Here is a 24650-nt window from a genome sequence, read left to right as displayed (position 1 = left end):
AAGTGAAAAACTCTTGACAGCCTCTGTTTGGCCCGAATCCAGCTTGTTCTTCACTAAGCTTCCCTTACACCAGTGTTTCTCAACATTTTTTGGATCATACCCCACCTCAACTTCTCAAAGATTTTGATGCCCCCCCCCAGCATAATAGTCAGCCAAATTCTGAAAAGTATAATATAAATATGTATAAATATGTGCCTCTCAGGGGACCTTGTAACCCCTAGAGAGCGCGTCCCCTAGGTGGCGGATAGGGGAGCCCACCATGTGTGTGTGTGTGTACATGCGCATGCGTGTGTGTATATATATATGGTGGGGTGGTCTGAATATACTGAATAAGGACTCATGGACCAACAGGGCCATAAGGGGCAATCATCTTGATTGTAAGGGAAGCGGCACTCCCATGGACCCCTAGCTGGATCTCTCCTCTCCTTCTACTTTGAGGAATACCCACTTACTTTAATCTTTCCTATAAGGCCTTATCAGCCAACTCTTCTTACTTTATGACCCTTGTGCTATTAGAGTACTCGAGGGCCATGGGGTCTTTTCATTTCTGGCCTTACAACTATGTCCTCTCTATAAACCTTACTATATTTCTTCTATAATCTACCCTTTCCCCTTCAATATACCCTATTCCTCCTATGGGTTTAAATTCGGAAGAAGGCGAGTTCAGAAGCCTTAAGGTAGCAGCCCTACCACTGAACTATTCCATCGTCAGGCTAGTCCCCTGACATGGAGAACATAACCATACTTGTAAGCTGACAGAAAAAGATAATCGGATTGAATCTATGGGAAACGACCCTGGAATGGAAAAGGGAAAACGAAAATGGAAACGACAAAATATAATACACATAGCAAACTGGAATGTAAGAGGAATAGCATATAAAGAAATAGAATTAGACCAGTTATTAAATGAAAGAAATTTTAAAATAGCAGTAATCACTGAAACAAAAAAGAAATTAAAAGGAACTATGAGAACTGAAAATTTTAATGTGATATACAGTGGAGTCGACAGAGACCAAAGAGCACAAGCAGGAGTCATGATTTGGATTCATAACTCCCTTTCAAAACAGTTAAAACATTATAAATTATGGAATGAAAGAATAATAGAAGCTAGAATAAAAATAGATAGAGGCTATTTAACAATAATTGGTTTATATGCCCCAGAAGAATGAAGAGAACAGGATAATATTGATTTTTATAATCAGCTACAAAACATAATGATTACATAATTTTAGCAGGAGACTTAAATGCAAGAATTGGAAACACGAAAATTAATAATAATATAGGAATACATGGAGAACACACTCTAAACAGAAATGGTAAAAAATTGATTGACTTTGTAGTTTATAATAACCTAAAAATAATGAATTCCTTCTATAAACATAAAGACATACATAAATATACTTGGGCAACAAGAGGATGGAAATCAATATTAGATTACTTCATATTAAATGAAAAGACATCAAAATTTTCACTAGATGTTAGAGTTCACAGAGGATATGAAACAAGCAGTGACCACTTGTTAAAATAAAGTTAAGATTATCACCTAAATGGCTACAAGTAACAAGAACAGAAAGAAAAATTGAAACATTTGTTTATAAAACTAGACTATTGAATGACACAAATGTACAATGGATTAACCAGTATCTAGATAAAATAAAACAAAATGAAGAAATAGAAATAGAATGGCTTAATATAAAAACGATACTAAATGCAACAGCAAATGAAAGCTTAGGAAAGACCAAAAAATTCAATAAAAGAAAAAAACTGAAGATCTGGGATGATACAATCAAAGAAATAATCAAAAAGAAAAAGAAGCCTATCACAAATAGTTAAGCAGTAAAAGATTAGAAGATGAAATAGAATATAAAAGAATAAGAGCCATAGCTAAAAGAGAAGTCAGAAAAAGACATAGAGAATCATGGAATAAATTTGTTTCTAATTTAGAACATGATTTATATAAAATAAGACCCAATGTATATAAGATTTTGAAACACCTAAATGCAGATACCAAAGAAAACATAAAATTAAACACTGAATTGAAATTAGAAGAATTTCTAAATTACTACACAGAACTGTGGACAGACAAATATTTTAAAAAAGACAATTGGCAAACAATTAACGAAAATGAAAAGGAAATAACTGAAGAAGAATTAGAAATCAGCCTGAAAGAAACAAGAAACGGAAAATCACCTGGAGAAGATAAGCTAGGTTCAGAACTATATAAATACGCAGGAACAAGATTCAAAGGAAGACTCTTATTATTTTTAAATAAAATTTACTCAACTGGTATCCCCCCAATAGAATAGAAAAAAGCAATTGTGATTCCTATCTTTAAGAAAGGTAATAGAGATGACCCTAAAAACTATAGAGGTATCAGTATACTAAATTCATGTTACAAAATATACAGCAGAATCTTAAATAACAAACTAATGAAATATTTCGAAAACTTTATTCTAGAGGTACAGAATGGATTTAGAAAAGGACGATCATGTATAGACCCAGCCTTCTGCCTAAAATTAATAATAGAGAAAAGAAGAGAATATAATTTAGAAACACATATTGCATATATTGACTTTGAAAAAGCATTTGACAAAGTTAAAAGAAACATATTATTTAACATATTAAAAGAAAGACAAATACCAAATAATATCCTAAAAGCTGTCACAAGTATATATGAAAATAATCAAATACAAATAAGATTAAATCATGAGCTATCATATACAAGAGAGATAAACCAAGGGGTCCGACAGGGATGTCCCCTCTCAGCAACTCTTTTTAATATCTACTTAAATGAAATAATAATAAAATGGAGTAAAAATTTACATCAAGGAATTAAACTTTCACCTAGAGTTAACTTAAACACTCTCCTCTTTGCAGACGACCAAATAATAATTACAAATTCTGAAGATAATTTACAGAAAGCTATTTTAAATCTAAATGAGATATCCAAAGATTATGGTATGATAATATAAACGGAAAAATCAAAAACTATGGCCTTTAAAGGACAAGATCCAGCAAGAACTAAAATAGTATTAGATAACAAGATCTTAGAACAGGTGAATTCATTTAACTACCTAGGATGTATGATCACTTATGAAAATGAAAAAGATATAAACATAAAAATTGCAAAATATTTAAAAATAACAGGAGTAATTAACTCTATATTTAAACCAAACCTAGTTCAAAAACAAACCAGGCTAAAAGCATACAATACATTAGCCCTACCTGTCGTAATGTATGGAAGTGAAACCTGGACAATAAAACAAAAGACAAACAAAGATTAACAACAGCAGAAATGAAGTTTATTAGAAAAACTGCAAAGTATACCCTATTTGATCACAAAAGAAACGAAGATATTATGAAAGAATTAAACCAAGAACCAGTAATTGAAAAAATTAAAAAATATAAACATAGATGGATGGAACATGTTCAAAGAATGCAAACAGAAAGATTGCATTCTTTGAAAGAAAACCAGGACGTCCTCTTAAACGATTCAACGATGACTTCTAAGGCCGGAACAGGCCATAGTAGGCCTAAATCCTTGATATACGTATGATGATGATAAATATGTGCATGTACATTTTCTAATTGCCTTCGAAATATTCAAATTCAAATTTCTCAACGTGGGGGCATACGTCCCCACATTGAGAAACACTGCCTTACACAATCCTTCTTAACCCTTTCTCAAGTATAGTTATTATTATTATTATTATTAAAACAAGACCTCATGGAGTCAAAGACTCATCTAGGAGGTCCTTTTATCTTACACACACATCTCATCATACCGTGTCTTAAACACATTCAAACTACTTGCAGACACCACGCTCTCAGGCAGGGCATTCCAATCACTCACAACTCTGCACGAAAAAAACCTGCCTCTCACTCCCTTACTCACACCCTCCTTATACAGTTTCCAGGGATGACCTCTGGTTCTCCCCTGATTTCCCACTATTCTCTGTAGAACTTCTCCACCATTGATCCTATAACAACCCCTTACCAACTTGTAGGTCTCTATCATATCTCCCCTCTTCCTTCTCTCCACGAGACTCTGCAAATTACATCTTTTCAATCTTTCCTCATACTCAACATTCCAGAGGTCAGAAACTACCTTAGTCATTCGCCTTTGGACCCTTTCCAACATCTCTTCATCCTTCTGAAAACCCGGTGACCAAATCTGGGCACAATAGTCCAAGTGTGGCCTAATCAAAGCCTTATACATTGGAACAAGTATCTCCCTACTTCTACATGTCAGTGTCCTCCGCATCATTCCCAGAAGTCTTTGTGTTGTCTTCACAATTTTGGCGATGTGTCCCCTAAATTTTAGATCCTTATCCACTATCACCCCAGATCTCTTATTTCATCTACTTCCAACAATATATTCTCACCAAGCATAAATTCTGCATCCCATCTTTGTTTTCCAAATTTTAAAACCTTACATTTTGCAACATTGAACTCACATCCCCATTTGCTTGCCCAATCACTCAATTTATTCAAGTCTTCTTGCAAGGCCACAACATCTTCACTACTCTTTATGGTTCGTCCCAACTTTGCATCATCTGCAAACAACTGAATATCTCCATCCAAATCTTCACCAATATCATTAATATATAAGTTAAATAGTATTGGCCCTAAAACAGACCCCTGAGGCACTCCACTAGTGACTTTCCTTTTCCTGGATATTGCACCCCCATACACAATTTGTTGATACCTATCAGATAGCCAGTCTCCAATCCAATGCACTAATCTAATATCCAACCCCATCTGCTCTAGTTTGACTGTCAACTTATCATGAGGTACTCTATCAAAAGCTTTTGCGAAATCCAAGTATATTACTGTGTATCCTTCTCCTCTGTCCAAGGAAGCAGTCACTTTATTGTAATAAGTAAGTAGATTACTAAAACATGACCTCCCTTTAGCAAATCCATGCTGTCCATCAAAAATTATACCATTGTTGTCAACCCAACTCTGGATCCTAGTTCTCACAAGCTTCTCCAACAACTTAACCACAACTCCTGACACACAGATAGGCCTATAGTTTGATGCTTGAGTTCGATCACCTCCTTTATGAAGTGGCACAATCTTGCCCTCCTTCCACTCTTTAGGAACTTGACCAAGTGCAAGACTCGTATTAAAAAAATATGTCAAGGCAGGTGTCAACTCTCTAGCACACTCCTTCAGAATACGTGGTGATATATTATCAAGTCCCACAGCCTTATTTACATCTAGTTTACTCAACTCCCCAAACACCTCTTGCTCACTTACAGTCAGTCTCTCCTCCTCATCATCAACTGCTCTTAATCTCTCCATGAAGTCACATTCACAAGATTGAAAGATCTTTATGAATTGCTCATTAAGTATCTCCACAACACATTCTGCAACAGCTATCTTTATACCATTTCCTCCAATCAATGTCATCCTTCCATAATCATTCTTTCTTTTGCTGGCTACATATCGAAAGAACTCCCTAGAATTCTTTTTGGCTTCATTAGCTAACTGCTGTTCATACCTCTCTTTAGCTACTCTCACCAACCAAGTCACCCTCCTTGCCTGGTCTTTGTAGACCTCATGAAATTGGTTACTTCCACTTCTCTTATGCTGTCTCCACAATGCCTTTTTTTTTTTTTAACCAAGAACCAGTAGTAGTTGCATAAATCTTACTAGGAACAATCAGTAGGGAAATACCTTTGTAATTCTCACATTCAGTTTTATTTTCATTTTTGTATATGGGTTCTATGAGAGCTCTACTCCAATCATCTGGAACTTCTCCATCTGTCCAGCTCTTCTGAAGTATGCAGTGCAGCAACTGCAAGACATTTATACATCCATACTCGAGTATTTCTGGTTGATTATCATCTACTCTTGCTGCCTTTCAACATTTCAAGCCTTTGATGGCTTTTGCTACTTCAAGTATGGATATGTCTTCCTGGTAGCATGCCTGTTGAGTGTTTTTTACTATTGTGCTGTCACTGCTTGTTTCATTTAGCAATTTTTCAAAGTCATTACTCCACACATCAAGGATATCTTTTTCTCCTGTTTTCATGTCACTTTTATTATCTCTAATTCCTTTTACAGCACTTTTTCCTTCATTCTGAGCTTCTTCAACAACCTCCAGAATATCTTGCCCCTTCTTGATATTTATTTTCAATGTTCTTATGTCTTCCCATGACTTGTTTAACTAGTTTTATACAGTGTTTAGCTTTCCTACATTTGTCTCCGTATTCTCTAAGAGCACAAGCTGACTTATTTTCCAGGAACTTTTGATATGGTTTCTTTGTTTCCTTCACTGCATTTTTAACTTTCTGTGTCCACCATGGAGTTCTGATTTTTCTATCCTTACAGACAACCTCATCACATGCCTCTCTGGCTGAACCAGTTAATGTTTTCTTCAGAGTTTGCCACTGAATCTCCAAGGTTTGATTCCTGTTCTCAAACTCTTTCATTTTTATTTGAATAATGTTTGTTTATTTTAGTCTACAGTTCACATCTGAGAGCTGCTCAACTTTTATTTGCTTTAAAACATTCTTAAATGCTCTTCTTTTCAATATGAAATTCAATTTTATCTTGCTCAAGACTAAATGGTGATCACTTCCTCTGTACACTCTAGTGTCCTGCACTAGTGAGAAAATATCACTATCAACAATAACATAGTCAAAGAGACTTTTCTTATTCCTTCCTCTTCTCTCTATGTGAATTTGTCCACATTTTTATGTTGGAATTGTGTTAGTAATAACCAGTCCATGTCCTGAGCAGAAATCCAACAGGTATGTATTTGCCATTATTAATAGCTTTTCTCTTTTCTCCAAATTTTTTCAAAATATTTTTGTATATCTGACAATCATTTCCTACTCTGCTATTTAGATCCCCAACACGTACCCACTTTTCCTTTTTTTCATTGTGTCAGTTGCTTTCTCTAAAGCCTCAAAAGATTCCTCCACTTCTTAGTAGAACCTTCTGTGGGACCATAGGCACAAATAAATGTCATTGTCTGGTTTCCCATTCTGATATTTGCCCACATCACTGTACTCGATATTGCTTGCCATTCAAGAAGATTAGCCCCGTATTTTGTGTTCAATACTATAGTTACTCTTTCTTTTCCCTGTTTGTCATTGCCTGAATATAACATTTTGTATTTATTTCTCAGAAAAATCTCATCAGGTTTTGTCTTTTTTTTTTTTCCCTCTTCTACTTCTTCATGTAGCTTCCTCAGTGAGATGGTGCAGCACCATGTCCTTCCAGTTCTCTCTTTTGGTGGCTTTTCTTTTTGTTTCTGCATAGCCAAGTTATCCTGTCCATGATCTTATATCTTCAAGCCACGTTTTTCATTTTTTCCCTCTTGAATTTTTTCTTCTAAAACTGTTAGTATCCTCTGTCCTGCTGAACCTCTCAGTACATATCCCTCCAGTCACATCTTTCTCTGGATCATTTCCTATAATAAAGATTCTCTGTGTTTTCATTCTCTGTAGGACATCTGTATTTGTCATGTGTTCTGTCCATGAGATTTTCAGAGCTCTCCTATAGCACCACATTTGAAAGGCCATTAACTGTTGTCTTACTCTTTTCTTTAATATCCAAGTCTCACTTCCATATGTGAAAACTGGCTACACTAATGTTCTTATCATTCTTTTCTTTGTCTCAATACCCACGGAATTTCTGAGCAGATCTTTATTTTTCCAGAAGGCATCTTTAACTATGGCTGTTCTTATTTTTATTTCTTTATCTTTCTTTCCATCAGCAGTAAAGTAGGTGTCTAAATATTTGTATTCTGTTGTATGTTCTATTTTCATATTGTTTATGAATAAATCTGGCTCATATCTGTTTTCTTTTGATAGTACCAAACTTGAATTCTGGTGATGTTATGTTGGGATGTGTTTCAGGATTTGTTGCAGTAGCTGACTTTCTGCTGTTCACCCCTGGTTCCCTTGCAAAAACAATGGGAGCCGTGTTTAACCAGGCGACACCCTCAGCCGCATGAAATTCTGTCATGTTGTAACATCATTTTATATTTTGGTTTAAGCCAATAAGAATACTATTTGGTCGGCTGAATCCCAAATTGTCATCCCATTCTCGTTTGTTCAGTATCCAGGTAGCTACCTAACAGGGTACACCGTGAGAAGGTTAGGATGGGGCATTAGGTCAGAAGCCCTGGTTGGTTCTCTGCATTCCTTTAAAGGCTATGGGAAGGTCTCCTCTCAGTTGTACAGCTTTGACCCTTAAGCACCTCAGTGTACCACTTGATAAGTGATATTTTAATTTGCAACTTAGGAGTCAGAAATCAGATCAGTGAATTGGATTGGAAATGACTATCATAGAATGATAATGGCAGAATCCACATTGGTGATTACAAATTATGTGGAGAGGTTAAAGAGAACGTAGGAATGTGTTGATGCATTTATTGAATAGCTGGCGGTTATTGTCTGTGAGGAAAACATTTTGCAGATGTGTAAAGAACAGAGGTAAATAGATTAAAGAAGATGAGAAGTTGGACTGGTTAGTTTGAAGCTGAACTGTAATATTGACTATGAAAATATAATAGAAGGCAGAAATAGAATATTTATGACAAAGTGATATTTAGTGTGGGATAGTTCATTAGTTAAATAGATTTTTGTTTTTTGTAAAGAATTTTTAGGAAAGTATATGGTACACAGCTCCAAATGTGATAAACAATCCAAGGTTAGATGTATTCGGGATTTATATAGTGTCAGTAGCTGTACAGGTAAGTAGCAGTTCTTGAATGGAAGACAGTGAGTTTTTGAAAGCTTAAGAGACTATGTATATGATTCGTTTGTGCTAGGAAAGGCTAGAGGCAAAGTCTACTCAAGAAGAGAAATCTGACCTCATCTGAGTATTATCAAAGTTGAGGGAAAGGGAACTGAGCTCTTTCTTATGAGAAATAAGACAGAACTTTGGTAGTGTTAAATTTCATTAGGTTGTCTGTATCCCTGAAGAATGACAGGGGTGTTTAGTTGCATTGATTATGGAAGATTTTGAAGCTTAAAATGTTTGAACCTTACTAGGTTTGTCTAATGAAGAGGGGGGATGGAACACAGTGCAATGTTGTCATTGAAGTGATGGATAGAATTTGTAGTCAGTGAGAGAAAGTTATTTATTTGAGTTATATAAATTAAGTGGATATTACATCCAACATTATTTCAGAGCCGAATACAGAAACTATAAAAGTTTTGTATTGAAAATTGACCAGAGAGCTTGCGGGAATACACTCGCTGCCATACTATGAGTTACAAAAAGCCAAACCTGATAGGAAGCATGCACGGCAAAACACCTGTTGAAAATTGACCAGAGAGCTTGTGGGAATACACTTGCCGCCATACTACGAGTTGCCCTAGCCGAACCTAATAGAAGCATGCACGGCGAAGTGGCCGTATATTCGCCTCCTATTAGTCCGTTTTGATAAAGTTTCACTGGTCTGACAGCTGTTTCAAATTCATTGGTTTTTGTAAGAGACCAGGCAGAAATCTAAGACAGCAAAAACTCTCGGTAATAAGGAACTCGAAGTGTTGGAGAGGTGTATTTTCCATAAGCGAACTCTCGGTTGGTGTGTAATTTACTAAAATAAAGAGCCCAAAGACTTAAATTCGGTGATGCAAAATTATATAAATTAAGTGGGCTAGGGCAACTCTTAGTATGGTGGCGAGTGTATTCCCACAAGCTGTCTGATCAATTTTCAATGCGAAACTTTTATAGTTTCTGTATTCAGCTCTGAAATTATGTTGGATTTAATATCCACTTAATTTATATAATTTTAGCATCGCCAATTGAAGCTTTTGGGCTCTTTATTTTAGTAAATACTTAACGCACCGACCGAGAGTTCGCTTATGGAAAATACATCTCTCCGACGCTTTGAGTTCTTTAGTACTGAGAGTTTTTGCTCTCTTAGGTTTCTTCCAAGTCTTGTCCCACTGAGAGTGCGTAGGATTTTGCCTGAGAGAGCATTTTGAGTCTCCAGGGAAAGTGCTTTCCTGCATGGTCCATGAGGGGCCATGTCGGTGGGCGCTTTTTCCTGGGATATGAGCGGTCCTGCTCAGTGGTAGGGTGAGCCTGTCACTGAGTGGAACCAATGATGAGTTGGACGATCTTTTGGTCACTTAGGGAGTGGTCCAGGGGATTGCCTAATTTTTAGAGAGGCCTTTACTTAAACAGTATCTCTGACGAAAATCAATGAGTTTGAAACAGCTGTCAGACCAGTGAAACCTTATCAAAATGGACCAATAGGAGGTAAATATACGGCGCTTCGGCGTGCGTGCTTCCTATTAGGTTTTGCTTGGGCAACTCTTAGTATGGCAGTGAGTGTATTCCTGCAAGCTCTCTGGTCAATTTTCAGTACGAAACTTTTATAGTTTCTGTATTCGGCTCCGAAATTATGTTGGTAATATCCACTTAATTTATATAATTTTTCATCGCCGAATTGAAGCCTTTGGGCTCTTTATTTTAGTAAATTTCTGAGTTTTTAATAGTACTTGGGACATTAATGATTATTAGTAACATGTAGCCACAAGAATAAATAATAATTTTATTATTGCAAATATTTCAGCTTTAAACTATTTTGGCTATCATCAGTACACAAGCACAATTACAAAGTGAAGCTTAAAGTAAGGAATTCATTCCTTCATCTTCAAGGCCCACCTTTCCTAATTGGGTTGTGGAGGCAGCAGCTGCAAGAGGAACTTCCAGTGGTCACGATCCTCCGCCACCAAGCTCAGGTATTCTGGTAGGCTCCCAAACATGTCCACCCAAGGTTTTGGATAGAATCTATCCAGCGAGTCCTTGGCCTTCCACGTTGCCTCCCACCATCTAGCTTGGCAAAGAGGGCCTGCTGGGAAAGCCCCTCTTGTAGCATTCTGACCAGGTTCCCATATCAACATAACTGTGATCTCTCAACACGGAGAAGCAGTGGTTAAGTATTGAGAGTTTCCCGAATTCTGACTCTGTTGGAACCTTCAAGAGTTGAGTAGATGATTTGAGAATGCACATATGCATCGCATACGACCTATGACTAAGCATCCACAATGATCGCTGATTCATAAGTAATATAGAAATAGAAGACACGACACAACATAAATTTTAAAAAAAAAAAGAATTTTAATTAGGAAAAGATTTTTGGAAAATTTTTTAGTGTTTTTTTTTTTTTTCCTTTTTCTTTGGAGCGGTCAAGGCCCCTTGGCCCCCACTCTGTGTGTGCCACTGCCCACTGTACTGATGGTTATAAAATAAAATGAAATTACAAATAAAACTAAAGTTAAATTAAGTTTGAAATATAATATAAAAATTAGATAATAAAATTAAATAATTAAATTTGAATGACATGACAAAAAAATAAAATAATAAAAATAAATGAAATTAAAAAAAAAGGAAAGATAAACAGTGTGGGCATGTGCTGTGGCTATAGTGTCATTCATGCTATAAATGTTTGCCATTTATGAGGATTAGACTCTCCCAGATATTAACAATGGATAAATAGTCATTCTGATTTCAGTTTCGACAGTGTAGAAGCACTTCACCGCTCTTTAAACAGCCAATAAGACGTAAACTAACACTGATGTGAAAGGTGAGTACTGGATCAAAGCATCATAAATGGCAAACAATAGCATGCCCACTCCATTTATTTTTTATTATTATTATTATTATTATTCAGGCCTCCATAGAGTCAAGAGACTCATTGCAGGAGGTCCTTTCTAGGAAACACAAAGCAGAAGATGGAAGACAGACCAGGGGATGGTAGTTTGCTGAGTAGGTTTCTGCTAAACCCAATCAAGTGCTTTAGAAATCTCAAGAATGACTATCATTTTCTCCAAATTTTTCCAAGGTTTCAATCCAGAGGCAGGTGGTTAAGGCTAGATCAGCTGTGGATCAAGGAGTGGCAGAATCAATATTGCTGGTCACTAATTAGCTGGTTGGTTTCCAGGTATTAGAGTGTTATGTCTGTTAATTATGTGTGGTCTTAGTGAGAGACCAGAAGGCTCCACTGCCAGTTGAGCAGGAGGCAAACTTATCTTATGATGTGTGCTTTAGAATTTTGAGAAAGCAGAAGTATAAACAGTTGGACAATAGTTTTTGTTGGAATTGTATCACCTTTCTTTTGAATGAATTGATTGTAGACTTGTTTCCATGTTGTGGGATTGAATAGAATAGTGTCGTGTCCAGCTAGTTGAAAAGGCAGTATAGAATAGGTGTTAATTTTGGAGCACAAGTTTTTAATGCAATAGGTGGGATACTATCAGGACTGGTTGCCTTGTGTGCGTGTCTGTGTGTTATTAAGGATTCTTCTGATTTCTTTCTGGTGAAAGAGTGGGGATGTCATGGAATAAGCATTTCTTGGTAAACTGGGAAGAACTTTCTGTTAATCATCAGTGTACAGGAATTGGAAGGAAAAGTGATACCAGTAAGTCAGCTTTGTCTTTGGGTGATGTTACTCTAGTATACCATCTGGATGTGAGAGAGGTATAAACATGGATTGGCAAAAATTGCCTTAGCAGCGGTGTAGAAGGCTCAACTGCCATTTGGACAGGAGGAGGTGACTTTGCAGCATTCGGCCCTTTCAAAATGTAATTTGAATTTTGATTTTTTTTTTTTTTTTTACGACTGTTGCAAACTTATCTTGTACTGCATTGGCACACTTTTTCAAGAATCCAAGGCGTGGATAGTCATAAGAAATTTTGGGTGGTATGAGGGAGGAAGTTCTTCATTCCTGTGAAGATGATTTCTGTAATTTGGTATGAGCAGGTATTTTAAATGGGAGAATAGATGCAGTAGTCAGACCATGGAAAGGAGGAGTGGAAGGCATGGAAGGTATCTCATTTGGCAGCACTGTAGTTGCAAAGGACACGAGAATGAGAATAGTTAAGTGAAGGCTGTTTCATGGTAAAGGAGACTTGTATGAAGTTGTGGTCTGAGTCACCAATGAGAAAAACTGACATCCACAATATATTTGGAAGGGGAGCTTATTAAGAAGAGTTTAAGTGTGTTGGCAGGTCGGTGGGGATGGTATTTTGGCACGGAGATTAACTTTCTGTGTTAGGTTGTTATTAATGGCAAATACCTTGGCATTCCTGCCCACTTGAACTGAAGAAGGGGAGCCAGTTTGAGTTGTGGACAGTCCCCAAGAAGGATGACCTCACTATTAGAGTATTTTGACTGCAGAAATTCAAGTTTTAGAGATAGATATATATAAATAGTTGAAGGGGTCATAGTGGCTATCAAGTTTGGAGAGCAATAGAGACAGCAAAAGAATGTGCTAAGATGGTTTATTAAAGAAATTTTGAGCCCAAGCAGGTCAAATGATGTAGGGGAGAATTCGAGGTTTTGTATTCTCTGATCCTGGAATGTCAGTTCTGATGAATGACAAGTGGTAGAAGGAACTTGTCATGTGTGGTTGGGACAGTTGAGGTGATCGATAGTTGAAGACTGTATGAGCTTCATTAAAGTTTTCCAGTTTGTGTCCATAAATGGATGGGTATAGCTAGAAGATTTGTTATGGATTGATATTCATTTTTCAACAAAGTCTGCATTATTCTCTTGCTTTTGCCATTGGTGAGTGAAACACTGTATTCCCATAAAAGTCTTTACTCCAGCATTGGAGCTCTTCACAAACAGCTTGTTTGTGAATAGCTCTTTGCCATCTGCAAAATGGCATCCTTAGAGTGCATCCTTCAGAGGGGCCCAACAGGAAATAATTAGAGGGTGTAAGATCTGGGCTATAGGTAGGATCACTCCAGCAAAATGTTGCAGTTACATCTCTTGTGCACGAACTGATGTGAGATTACACTGACAGTTTGTGTCAGGTCATTGCTGACAACAAATTCTCAGTGAATAATACCTGATTAATTCATTTTCTTCTTTATATTATCCAAGCAAGTAAACAAAAGTTTGCATATGAAACATCTTCATGACTAGGCTAAGCTTCATGCATATATATATATATATATATATATATATATATATATATATATATATAGAGAGAGAGAGAGAGAGAGAGAGAGAGAGAGAGAGAGAGAGAGAGAGAGTCGACTTTACACCTGGATATCCTATTATCTTATAATGTACAACATATTTCCTTATTGGGCATTGTAATGCTATGCGTTATGAAGTCAATATCCAGACTATTGTTTAACATTTAAAGGTAGAAACAACATATCTAGCAATAAGAATTTACTTTTATTTTGTTTTTACTAACTGATATTTCACCTTGGTTACTGAGCTGTTTTCATAGACATAAATTATGATATATTCACAGGCACAACAGTAGGAAAGAAAACACAGGCTCTTTGTGTTTTCCTTCAAAATGGTGATTTTATAGTTTTAAGTGGCATGCTCGGCAGACATGGTGAAGGAATCTGGATCGTTCCTCTGATGGTCTCATGATAGTCTCCCAGATTTCTCAAAATCTAGGTAGTCCTAGATTTTGGGAAATCTGGTATTGGAAATATATTATGGGAGCTTGGGAAATCTGGTAAAATAAGAATGAAATTAGACTAGCAATGTGGAAAAAATTGTTATAGAAGAGATATAACAGTAGTGAGCAGATTCATGAGAATTATAAGATGTCTATAAAAGTGACATGCGTATTAAAGAAATAAAAAAAAAAACAAGCAGAATATGAGGAAATTTAAGGTAATTCTGTGGTGGTTAGCAAAAGGAAGAACAGTTATGGAAGAGTGACATCAGCAAATGATGCTTTGGCAGAAGTTTCTTCTTCAAAGGATGTTGTAGAATTATTTAATTAGAGATTTGTCTATGCATTCCATATTGGGCTTTGCAGAGAAGGGAAATAAATACTAGTGTGGCTAGAAGTGAATGTGCTGGAGATGTTTGATACACAGAGTAGGATGAAGATATTAATGAGGCTGTGATGAATGATATATCTAAGGATTTGGATATTTTGGAAATGCACCAATTGGGATGATTGAACTCTTGACTTGTTATTTAATGAGAATCTAACAAAATTGAGATCCCAAAGAAGTAGAAGTATGACAAATAGCACCTTTCCAAGACTAGAGCCTAAGACCAATCTGTATATCTGCATTTTTTTAATGTAAATTCCACCCCTGCATAGCTGTAAATCTGTAAAACATCAGTACTGCAGGTTAGGCTTACAGTTAGATAATCTACAAAGACTACTCTACTGACCTAAACACAAACCATTTACAAACTACTTTATGCCTGCCATAAGCAGGGTGGCAGTCTTACCAGGTGACAAAAAAAAATCACGTATCTGAAGACATTCACAAACATCCATGCTTCCATGTAATTCCAACCTTTGTTGAAGAGCAGACATGTTATCCACTTGGCCATCTAGTCTTTAAGATTAGCTAAGACTGAAATTCATGATTGAGTTAATAGGCATATACCATTTTTTCCCATGTATAAGACGAATCCTACTTTTTGAACCCAAAATTAAGAAATCAATATTCTAAACATAAAACAGAACACATTTGATATTTTTTTAAATAATGAAAGTATATTTAGGTAATAGTAAATAGGTAATTACTAATTACTAATAATTAGGTTATTATTAAATTAGTAAATATGTAATTAGGATAATTAGTAATTAAGATACATACTAAGAAATTATGCATCACTCTCAGTTCTGGGCATATCACTTTCTTCAACCTGTACTGCATCGCTGCTGTCTTCTGTCACTGTCTATATATGAGATCATCCTCAGTTCCATCCATGGCATTGCTGATTCCACATTTCTTGAAGGACTTCAGGAACCGTGGGTCTCTCAACTGGGTATTCCCCTGTGTATAAGATGATCCCCAATTTTTGGTCTAAAAATTTTAGAAAAAAGTATCATCTTATACATGGAAAAATATGGGAATTTTCTAATGATTGTCAGCATGGGTTTGTAAAGAGGATCTTGCTTTAACAGTCAATTTTTTTTATAATTGAACCCCACAACAAAAGGTTGAAATGAAATGTTTTACAGATTTACAGTCATGCAGAGGTCAACCCCCATGGAATTTACATTTAAAAAATGCAGATATATACAGATTGGTCTTAGGCAAATCATGGCGCTGTTCCATAATCCAAGTCTTAAGCCTCTGCTTCAAGTTTGGCCATTTTACTAGTTTTCCTCTTAAGGCCCTCTCCTTTTTTGGCATCTTGACTAGTTGTTTTCCTGTTTTTCCACTGTCTAATCATACACTCAGTGGGAGGAGGCTCAAAGTCTCTCTGAAGCTTTATTTCCATGTTCTTTTGCATAATTGATGACTTTTCACTTGAATTTTGAAGAAGAATATGACAATCGTTTTTTTTTTTATTTTCAGACATTTTCATGGACTAATGCTCAAACATTGTTAATGCATTAACTTACCCCGCCAACGAGTTGCAGATGTATGAATGCTTGCAGAGTTCTGATTGGTTTATTTAGAATCAGCCGTTAATGACGTCAATCGACAGAGTTAACAAAGGCTAGTGATGGGCAGAAGCTTGTTCGCAGAGACAAGATATTGGCAGTTTTGCCACAGCAACTGCGAGAGTCTCTCAACTGGTTATCCCCCGTGTATAAGACGATCCCCCAATTTTTGTTCTAAAAATTTTAGAAAAAAGTATCGTCTTATACATGGGAAAATATGGTAATTTTCTAATGATTGTCAGCATGGGTTTGTAAAGAGGATCTTGCTTAACAGCCAACTTTTTTTATAATTGAACTCTACAACAAATGTTTGTAAACTGGATGTTTTTCCAGCAGTTACATTAGTTCTGTTGCTGAAATAAGACACAGACCAAACCCTTTGTATGGCTGTTTAGTCATATAGTATCTGGACTGCTGTATCTATATCTTTGGTTATTTATATTTCATGGAGATGAGGAAACTAGAGAGCATTTAGTTTCAGTATCACAAAACTGGAATTAGGACTCGAATATCAACCATGAGGATCATTTGAGAGAAGAATGTAATAATCAGTGTTTGGTGAATAGGAGGAAAAGAGATAATATCATATATAAAATGTTGAGAAAAAAATTACTAGATTGATATATTTCAGCAATCTTCCAAAGCGTGAGATACTGAGCAGGAAAAGATGAGGATCTTCTGGAAACTATGAAGGTGTGATGAATAAAGAACTGAGTAATTTTTTAATAGAGAGCAGAGAGCAAATGAAATGCATTGTGACAGAGAGTGGTGAAAGTTGTGAAAAGCATTGTAGCATTTAGGGTCAACCTCATGCATTGTCTTTTGTTTGATGATAAATGGCACATCAGTAATAATATCCACATTGTTCATTATTGTCACTTAGCACTGTTTAAATTATTATTGTATTTTGGTTTAGCTTTTTCTAAAAGGAGGAAATGATGCATTTTATTGTCTGGGAAAATTGGAATGTAATTGTTTTTGTAAATTGAATTAATTTCAAAATTTTGTCATTCACTTTAGGTTATTGGAAATGAGGCCATCATTCACTCTTCTTATTAGTGGCATCTTTGTAGCATATATCCTGCATAGTATTTGGAGTATTTACCAGTTGTACAATCCCAGTGCATGTCCTCCTGATAAATTATGCATTAGACCTTCTTGGAAGGAGACATCTAAGTTTCAGGTATTTTAATGCAATTAATTAGTATCAGCACAATTTGCTTAAAGAAGATCAGTATCCATTTATAATTACCTGATGTAAATTACAAATAGAATTAATTTGATCATTGAACACTTTAATATAGTCCAATCAGATGTCAGATTTAATATAAAATATTCTTAAGAATATAAACTAATATTTATAAATTATTAGATTTATGATGATATAACATCTTGATATCAACATTGAGTTTATAAATATTTTATTATTTTTTTGTGATATTTACATAGTTTGGCTTTGCTATATAATTCATATAAGCCAATACTGAGTAAGCTACAGACAGTGGTTAAATTCTAAACGAATAAGCTCCAGGTCCCTATATAGAATAACCAATTGTATTTACCTTTGAATGCTATCCGCTGGTAGAGTGTCCAGCAAGTCAGCAAATCTTTCCTTTCGTTCAATGTATTAATATTATTTTTTTTGAAAATTTATTTTTCACTTGGTTAGACTATAATAAATTTAGTTTAATCCTTTATCCAAGTGTGAGCAAACAAAGATTGCACCTGAAAGTATCTTCAGGACTGGGGTAAGGTAGTACAACACTGGGCAACTGTTGCAAAGGTGGAGCAAGCTAACATCACTCCTATCTCAGTATCTCCAATAATGCAAAACACATCTCCTTGGGGATATATATAAAATATAGGCAGAGATGACCTTGCTATTGCTTCTGCCTGGTATCTCCACATCTGGGCCTGGCTCCCACTGAAGAGACCTCGATAAAGGTCAAAACTAGTCTGGGTAGTGGCCCTCCCTTTAATGCATAACATTATACATATCCACAAGGAGATATGTTTTGCATTATGGGAAATACTGAGATAGCAGTGATGTTAGCTTGCTCCACCTTTGCAACGAGTTGCTCGGTGTTGTACTACCTTACCCCAGTCCTGAAGATACTTTCAGGCGCAAACTTTGTTTGCTCACACTTGGATAAAGGATTAAACTAAATTTATTATTGTATTAATATTATCGCATTGCAACTGATGGGAATCCTGTGTTTCTGTGGATTCGTTACAGACTTCTTTCTCTTCAGAAACTACACACAATCTGTCATTACAAACTCGTTTTGTATTATCATTGTCATCTGAGCTATTTTTCCGTTTAAAGAAGGTACCAATGTACTCATCTATAATTGAAATATTAGGCCTACATAAACACAAAAAATATTACACGACTTTCTTTGTGCTTCTCACAGTCACGAGCTCTGATAAACAACTGCTAATCTCCTGTTCTATTGTGGGCTACTGACTGTTGCTGACAGTGTTGTCAACCAGAAAAAAAAAATGTTGCTACGAGTCTGTCAAAATTCCACTACACTACGTTGCAATAATGTTTGGTTGTCAATCGCTGCAAGATAATCATTACAGGAAGCTCCAAACCTCTCTATCCCTTTCATCACATGTTTGTAATCATGCGATTGTTGATACTGACTTTATTTAACCACTGGCTACAGATAAAGAATATCATTCAGATTTCTACAACATGAGAAATCTAAACTTGCTGACCATGCTATTCCTAAAGATTATATGCATTATATATATATGCATTAGAAGAAGACCAAAATCATTCACTGATCTTAGTCTTGAAAGAGTTTTTGAAGATATACACATTCAAAACTAAACAATTGTTGAATAACAATACTATAACGTAGGCATAATTACCATAAATGGAGAAAAGTCACAAAACAGAAAAATGCTCCGGGTCCGGTGCATAAATAAGTTCCGGGGCTGGGCCCTGACTGAATTTAACCACTGGCTACAGATAAAGAATATCATTCAGATTTCTACAACATAGAAATCTAAACTTAATGACCATGCTATTCCTAAAGACTATATGCATTATATATATATATATATATATATATATATATATAGGCTTACCATACGTCCCAGTTTGAAGGTATGGTCCTGTGGTCCTGGCCAGTTTGTCATTTTGTCCCAGTTATTTGGTAAAAATTTAAAAGTGCAGAATACACGCAGTACAAAAAGTGCAGCCTCGGAAAATGGCAATTAGGCAACACGAATACCCCACTTTGACTCTGGCCTGTATGCTGTGTCACAAGTCATTGTTGAGCATGCACAATCTTAGTTGAGTTTAGATTGCGAGTCGGTGTTTCTTTTCGGCGTGTTGTTTGTGATTTTTTTTACTTCATTAAATTAATTTAACCCCAAAATGCCAAAAAGAAACTGTGTGTTTACAGATGAATTAAAAAAGGATTATCCATTTTTGAAAAAAGTTTGTGGTCATATTGACAAAGTGAAATGTGAACAGTGCTCTTCAGAATTTTCTGGCTCATGATGCTGGACCATGCCTTACTTCATGTAATATACATCTGTTATATTATCTGTAGACTGGTCCCTCCTCTTCCTTCCTTGCTTCTTTCTTCTCTTGCTCCTTATCCCCAATCCTATTAGAGTATTCGAGGGCTAGGGGTGAATCTTTCGTATTTTGTTGTGTTATTTCATCTTATACACTATTGTGAGGCACCAATCCATCTGGCCAGTGTGGTGCTATAAAGCCAAATACCTCCCCATGAAGACAATGCAAATGATCAATAAAATAGGAAAATTACATACTGGCTCATCCATCGCCCAGCATAAAAAGGGATGCATCCTGGACTTAGGCAGAGGGTCTAGGTCGAAAAATATGTTATAATCCCCACTTGCTACAATGAGTCCACCTACAGTGCACAGTGATAGAAGGATATTAGTAGGAACATATAACTGTAGATCTCTACGGGATGATGATAGATTGGAAGAACTGATGAAGGAATTGGAACATATAAAATGGGACGTTGTGGGCCTTTCAGAGATAAGAAGGAAAGAAGAAATCCTCATGCAATTAATAGATGGATATCTACTCTACCACTGTGAATGTGACAGAAACTCAACTGGTGGCGTAGGATTCCTGATTAATAAAACAATCGAGGACAATGTCCTGTTTGTAAATAAAATAACATCAAGAAAGCTGAACTAAGTCTCTTCATAAATAAAAGCTACCAACTGAAAATTATAAAAGTATATGCCCCAAATACGGACCATCCAGATGAAGAGATAGAAGATGTCTATGAAAGATTAGAATCCACATTAAATAATGCTAAAGAATTCTACATAATTATAATGGGTGACTTTAATGCCAAAATTGGAAGCGGAGATGACCATCTGAACTCCATCGGTAAATTTGGATTTGGAGTTCAGATGGTCATCACTTATTGAATTTGCAGAAGAAAATAACCTCTTTATTATGAACAGCTTTTTCAAGAAGAAAATCAACCAAAAATGGACTTGGAGAAGCCCAAATGGATAAACTTACAATGAAATAGACTTCATCTTCTCCAACAGAAGATATATAATAAATAATACCAAAGTGCTTAATAGATTTAACACAGGAAGTGACCACAGATTAGTAAGGGCATGGATCAACAAAAAATGGGAACGGAATAAACTCATAAGAAAAAAGTCCAATTTAGTGAATTTATAAAACCTCTACCACAATAAAAGCTGTTATAGAGAATCACTCAAAAATGAACTAAAAAAGTTAAACACAGCTACTACCATCGATGATGCTAATGAAATATTAACAAAATCTATCTTGAATTGTGCACTAGAAATAGGAGGTGTAAAAAAGGCACCAAGAAAGGAAACAGAAAAGACAGGAAACCTTAGATCTGATGAAGAAAAGAAGAGATATGAAAAGAGATTTGAATGACACCAATAAAATAGAATATGCGGAAATTTGTAAAACTATACGTAAAAGGATGAAACATGAACTTAGATCATATAATACTAGGAAAATTAAAGAAACAATAGAAAAAAACAATAGTAATATGAAGGTCTCAAGACGACATTATCAGTTGGAACGAAGGAAATAGCTACTGTAAGAGGAACTTATGGTGAACTTATAAAAAATAGAGATGTAATAATCAAAAGAATTCAGGAATTTTATACTGAACTCTATGAAGACAAAGACCGGGACATCCAAGAATCATCTATGGATAACTCGAGTGAGGAAGAACATGATGCCCCTGGTGAAGTGGAAATGGCACTATGGGAAATGAAGAATGGAAAGGCCCCAGGAGAAGATGGAATTATGGTAGACTTCTTAAAACTGGGAGGAAGCCCTGTCATCAAACAGCTGACTAAACTCTTTAATAAATGCCTAAAACAGAGAAAAATTCCGAAAAATTGGAACAATTAACTTCTAATATTAATTTTTAAAAAGGGCAATAAGAAAGAAATTAAAAACTACAGACCTATAAGCCTACTCCCCACCATATATAAAGTTTTCACAAAAATTATAAATAATAGAATAAAATCTAAACTAGAGGGAATGCAATCCTGTGAACAAGCTGAATTTAGAAAGAATTAAAATACTTTGGATCATATTCACACATTAAGACAGCTCATTGAAAAATCAATTAAATACAATAAACTATATAGACTATGAAAATGCATTTGATTCAGTTAAAACATCTGCAACACTAAAAGCACTTGAAACCCAGGGAACTGAGAAACCATATATTGAAACACTAAAACATATTTACAATAATGCAACTTCTGTAATTAAATTATATAAAAGCAGTGAAAAGTTCCCAATACAAAAAGGCATCCGGCAAGGTGACACCATATCTCCCAAATTATTTACACTGCACTAGAGGAAGTCTTTAGAAGCCTTGATTGGGAAACAAAAGGAATAAACATAAATGGAGAAAGGCTGCATCATCTGAAATTTGCAGATGATATTGTCCTGATAGCAGATAATCTTGAAGAAAGACTAAATCAGCTAAATGAAGCCTCCAGAGAAATTGGATTAAAAATGAATAGAGAAAAAACAAAAATAATGATGAATAAATACATAAACCATAGCACTATCAAAGTTGAAAACCATGAAATAGAACAAGTTATTTCATATGTATATTTGGGCCAATTGTTATCAGGAGTGTCAACGAAAAGAGATTGAATGAAGAATTCACCTTGGATGGATGGCTTATGGGAAAATGAGATACATATTCAGAAGTGACATCCCTATGAGTCTAAAAAGGAAAGCTTTCGACCAGTGCATACTTCCTGTCCTAACATATGGAGGAGAAACATGGACTTTAACAGAAGCCCTAAACAAAAAGCTAAGAACAACACAACATCGCATGAAAAGAAGTATGATAAAAATAACATTAAGAGATAGGAAGACAAATATTTGGATAAGATCCCAAACAGGTGTCACGGATATTGTAAAATACATTAAACAGGCTAAGTGGAGATGGGCTGGCCATATTGCCAGATGCAGTGACGGGAGATGGACTAGAAAAACAACAGAGTGGAGACCAATGGATGGAGCAAGACAAAGAGGAAGACCGAGAAGAAGGTGGAGAGATGAACTGGAACAAATTGCAGGAGTGAGATGGATGGGAGAGGCAGAAAACCGAGTGATCTGGAAAATCATGGGGGAGACCTTCATCCAGCAGTGGACAGAACCAGAAGGTTGAAGAAGAAGAAGATGGTGGGCGTTCAGACATAAAAAATCATTTGACATGTGCGAAACATAAGGCTAGTCTAGCAGCGGCAGGAACTTCCTCAAAAATATTGTCATATTTTAAAGGTGCCGATCCAAGTGACAAAGAATTTTTAATCGCTGCTAAAGAAGCAATGTTTGCATTTCATGTTGCTATTCACAATATCAGCTTTAAGTCTGCCGATTGTTCATCTAAATTGATATCAAAGCTTTTTGAAACAAAGTTTAGACTGGGTAGAACAAAATGTGAAGCTGTCATTGTTAATGTGATTGAGCCACTGTTGTTTCAGCAACTTTGCGAAGATTTAAACAAATAAAATTTTGTGATGATATCAATTGATTCTTCCAACAGGAAAGAAATTAAAACTATGCCATGTGTTGTGCGGTATTTTGCACCAGATTGTGGAGTAAAAGTTAAACTTTTAGACTTTCAATCAATTACCGGTGAAATTGCAGAAATACTGACATTTAATTTCAGTTATGAAAACTCAATATAACAAAAAAAATTATTGGATTTTGTGGAAATAATTGCAATACCAATTTTGGGGATGTAAAACAGAGAGGAGAAAACAATATTTACAGTTGATTGAAGAAGGAACTAGGAAGAAATGTTGTGGGCACTGGTTGTGGTGCTCACATCGTTCACAACTGTCTTCAAACTGCAGTTGATGTTCTACCTATTGAAATAGAAGCTTTAGTAGTCAAAATTTATTAATATTTCCACATTTATATGGTTCGTATCACTCAATTAAAAGCATTCTGTGAATTTGTAGATGTAGAGTATAAAAAGGTTCTTCAACATGGCAACACCCATTTTCTTTCGCTACTTCCAGCTATTGACAGAATACTTGAAATCTATGAGGGACTAAAATCATATTTTATTCACAAGAACATTGTCCGGTGATGATAAAACAGTTCTTTGATAATGATTGTGGTGAAATGTATTTGTGGTTTGTGCATGGGCAATTCAAAATGTTTAACGAATCTATCTTGATTATGGAATGTACAAAAGCGAGTGCAACAAATATTGTCATTGAACTTAGAAAATTAAAAACAAATCTTGAGGAAAGGCATGATAATAAATTTATACCTCAAGAAGCAAAAAAAACTTTTTAGAATACTGGAAAATAATGGAAGTATTAATATTAATACAATACTAGAAGAGTTTACAAAATTTTATGACTGATGTCTTTCTTACATTGAGCTTTTGGAAAACAGTTTTGGTGGAGCAGAATCTTTTACTTGGATAAACAACAATGAATTAACTTGGTCGGAAATTGAAGCTTCAGGTGAAAAAATTAATGAAACTCTTGCAAATAATGCAATAAACATGGATGAACTGTTTGATAAAGTGGTGATTGCAAAAGCTTTTGGGTCGGCAAACTATGACATTTTGAAAAATACAAGTTGCAAAGAAAAATGGATACAACTATTCAGTAATTTCAAAGAAAAGAACATTTCATTGCCCAATCTTGTCCAAATTATAGAATACATTTTCAGCCTGCCAGGCACATCTTCACCTGTTAAAAGGATATTCTCAATAATGAATAA

The 24650-nt window shown here is 35.5% G+C and overlaps 1 protein-coding gene across 2 annotated transcripts in view; it reads left to right on the top strand.

Annotated features, from left to right (window-relative positions):
- LOC150097026 (lipid scramblase CLPTM1L) overlaps positions 1 to 24650 on the top strand; it is a 229277-nt gene that overhangs the window by 6015 nt on the left and 198612 nt on the right. For both annotated transcript variants that reach the window (XM_090408241.1, XM_090408242.1), the window contains exon 2: positions 17393 to 17555. In XM_090408241.1, coding sequence (XP_090264367.1) covers positions 17403 to 17555 — 153 coding nt within the window. In that variant the 5' untranslated portion in view covers positions 17393 to 17402. The remainder of the gene's footprint in view (positions 1 to 17392; positions 17556 to 24650) is intronic.

The sequence above is a fragment of the Typopeltis vanoorti genome, chromosome 18 (genome assembly GCF_054136105.1).
Source record: "Typopeltis vanoorti isolate ZY-2024b chromosome 18, IOZ_Tvanoo_1.0, whole genome shotgun sequence".
Classification (NCBI taxonomy): domain Eukaryota; kingdom Metazoa; phylum Arthropoda; class Arachnida; order Uropygi; family Thelyphonidae; genus Typopeltis; species Typopeltis vanoorti.
This window is presented reverse-complemented; position numbering and strand designations above follow the sequence as displayed.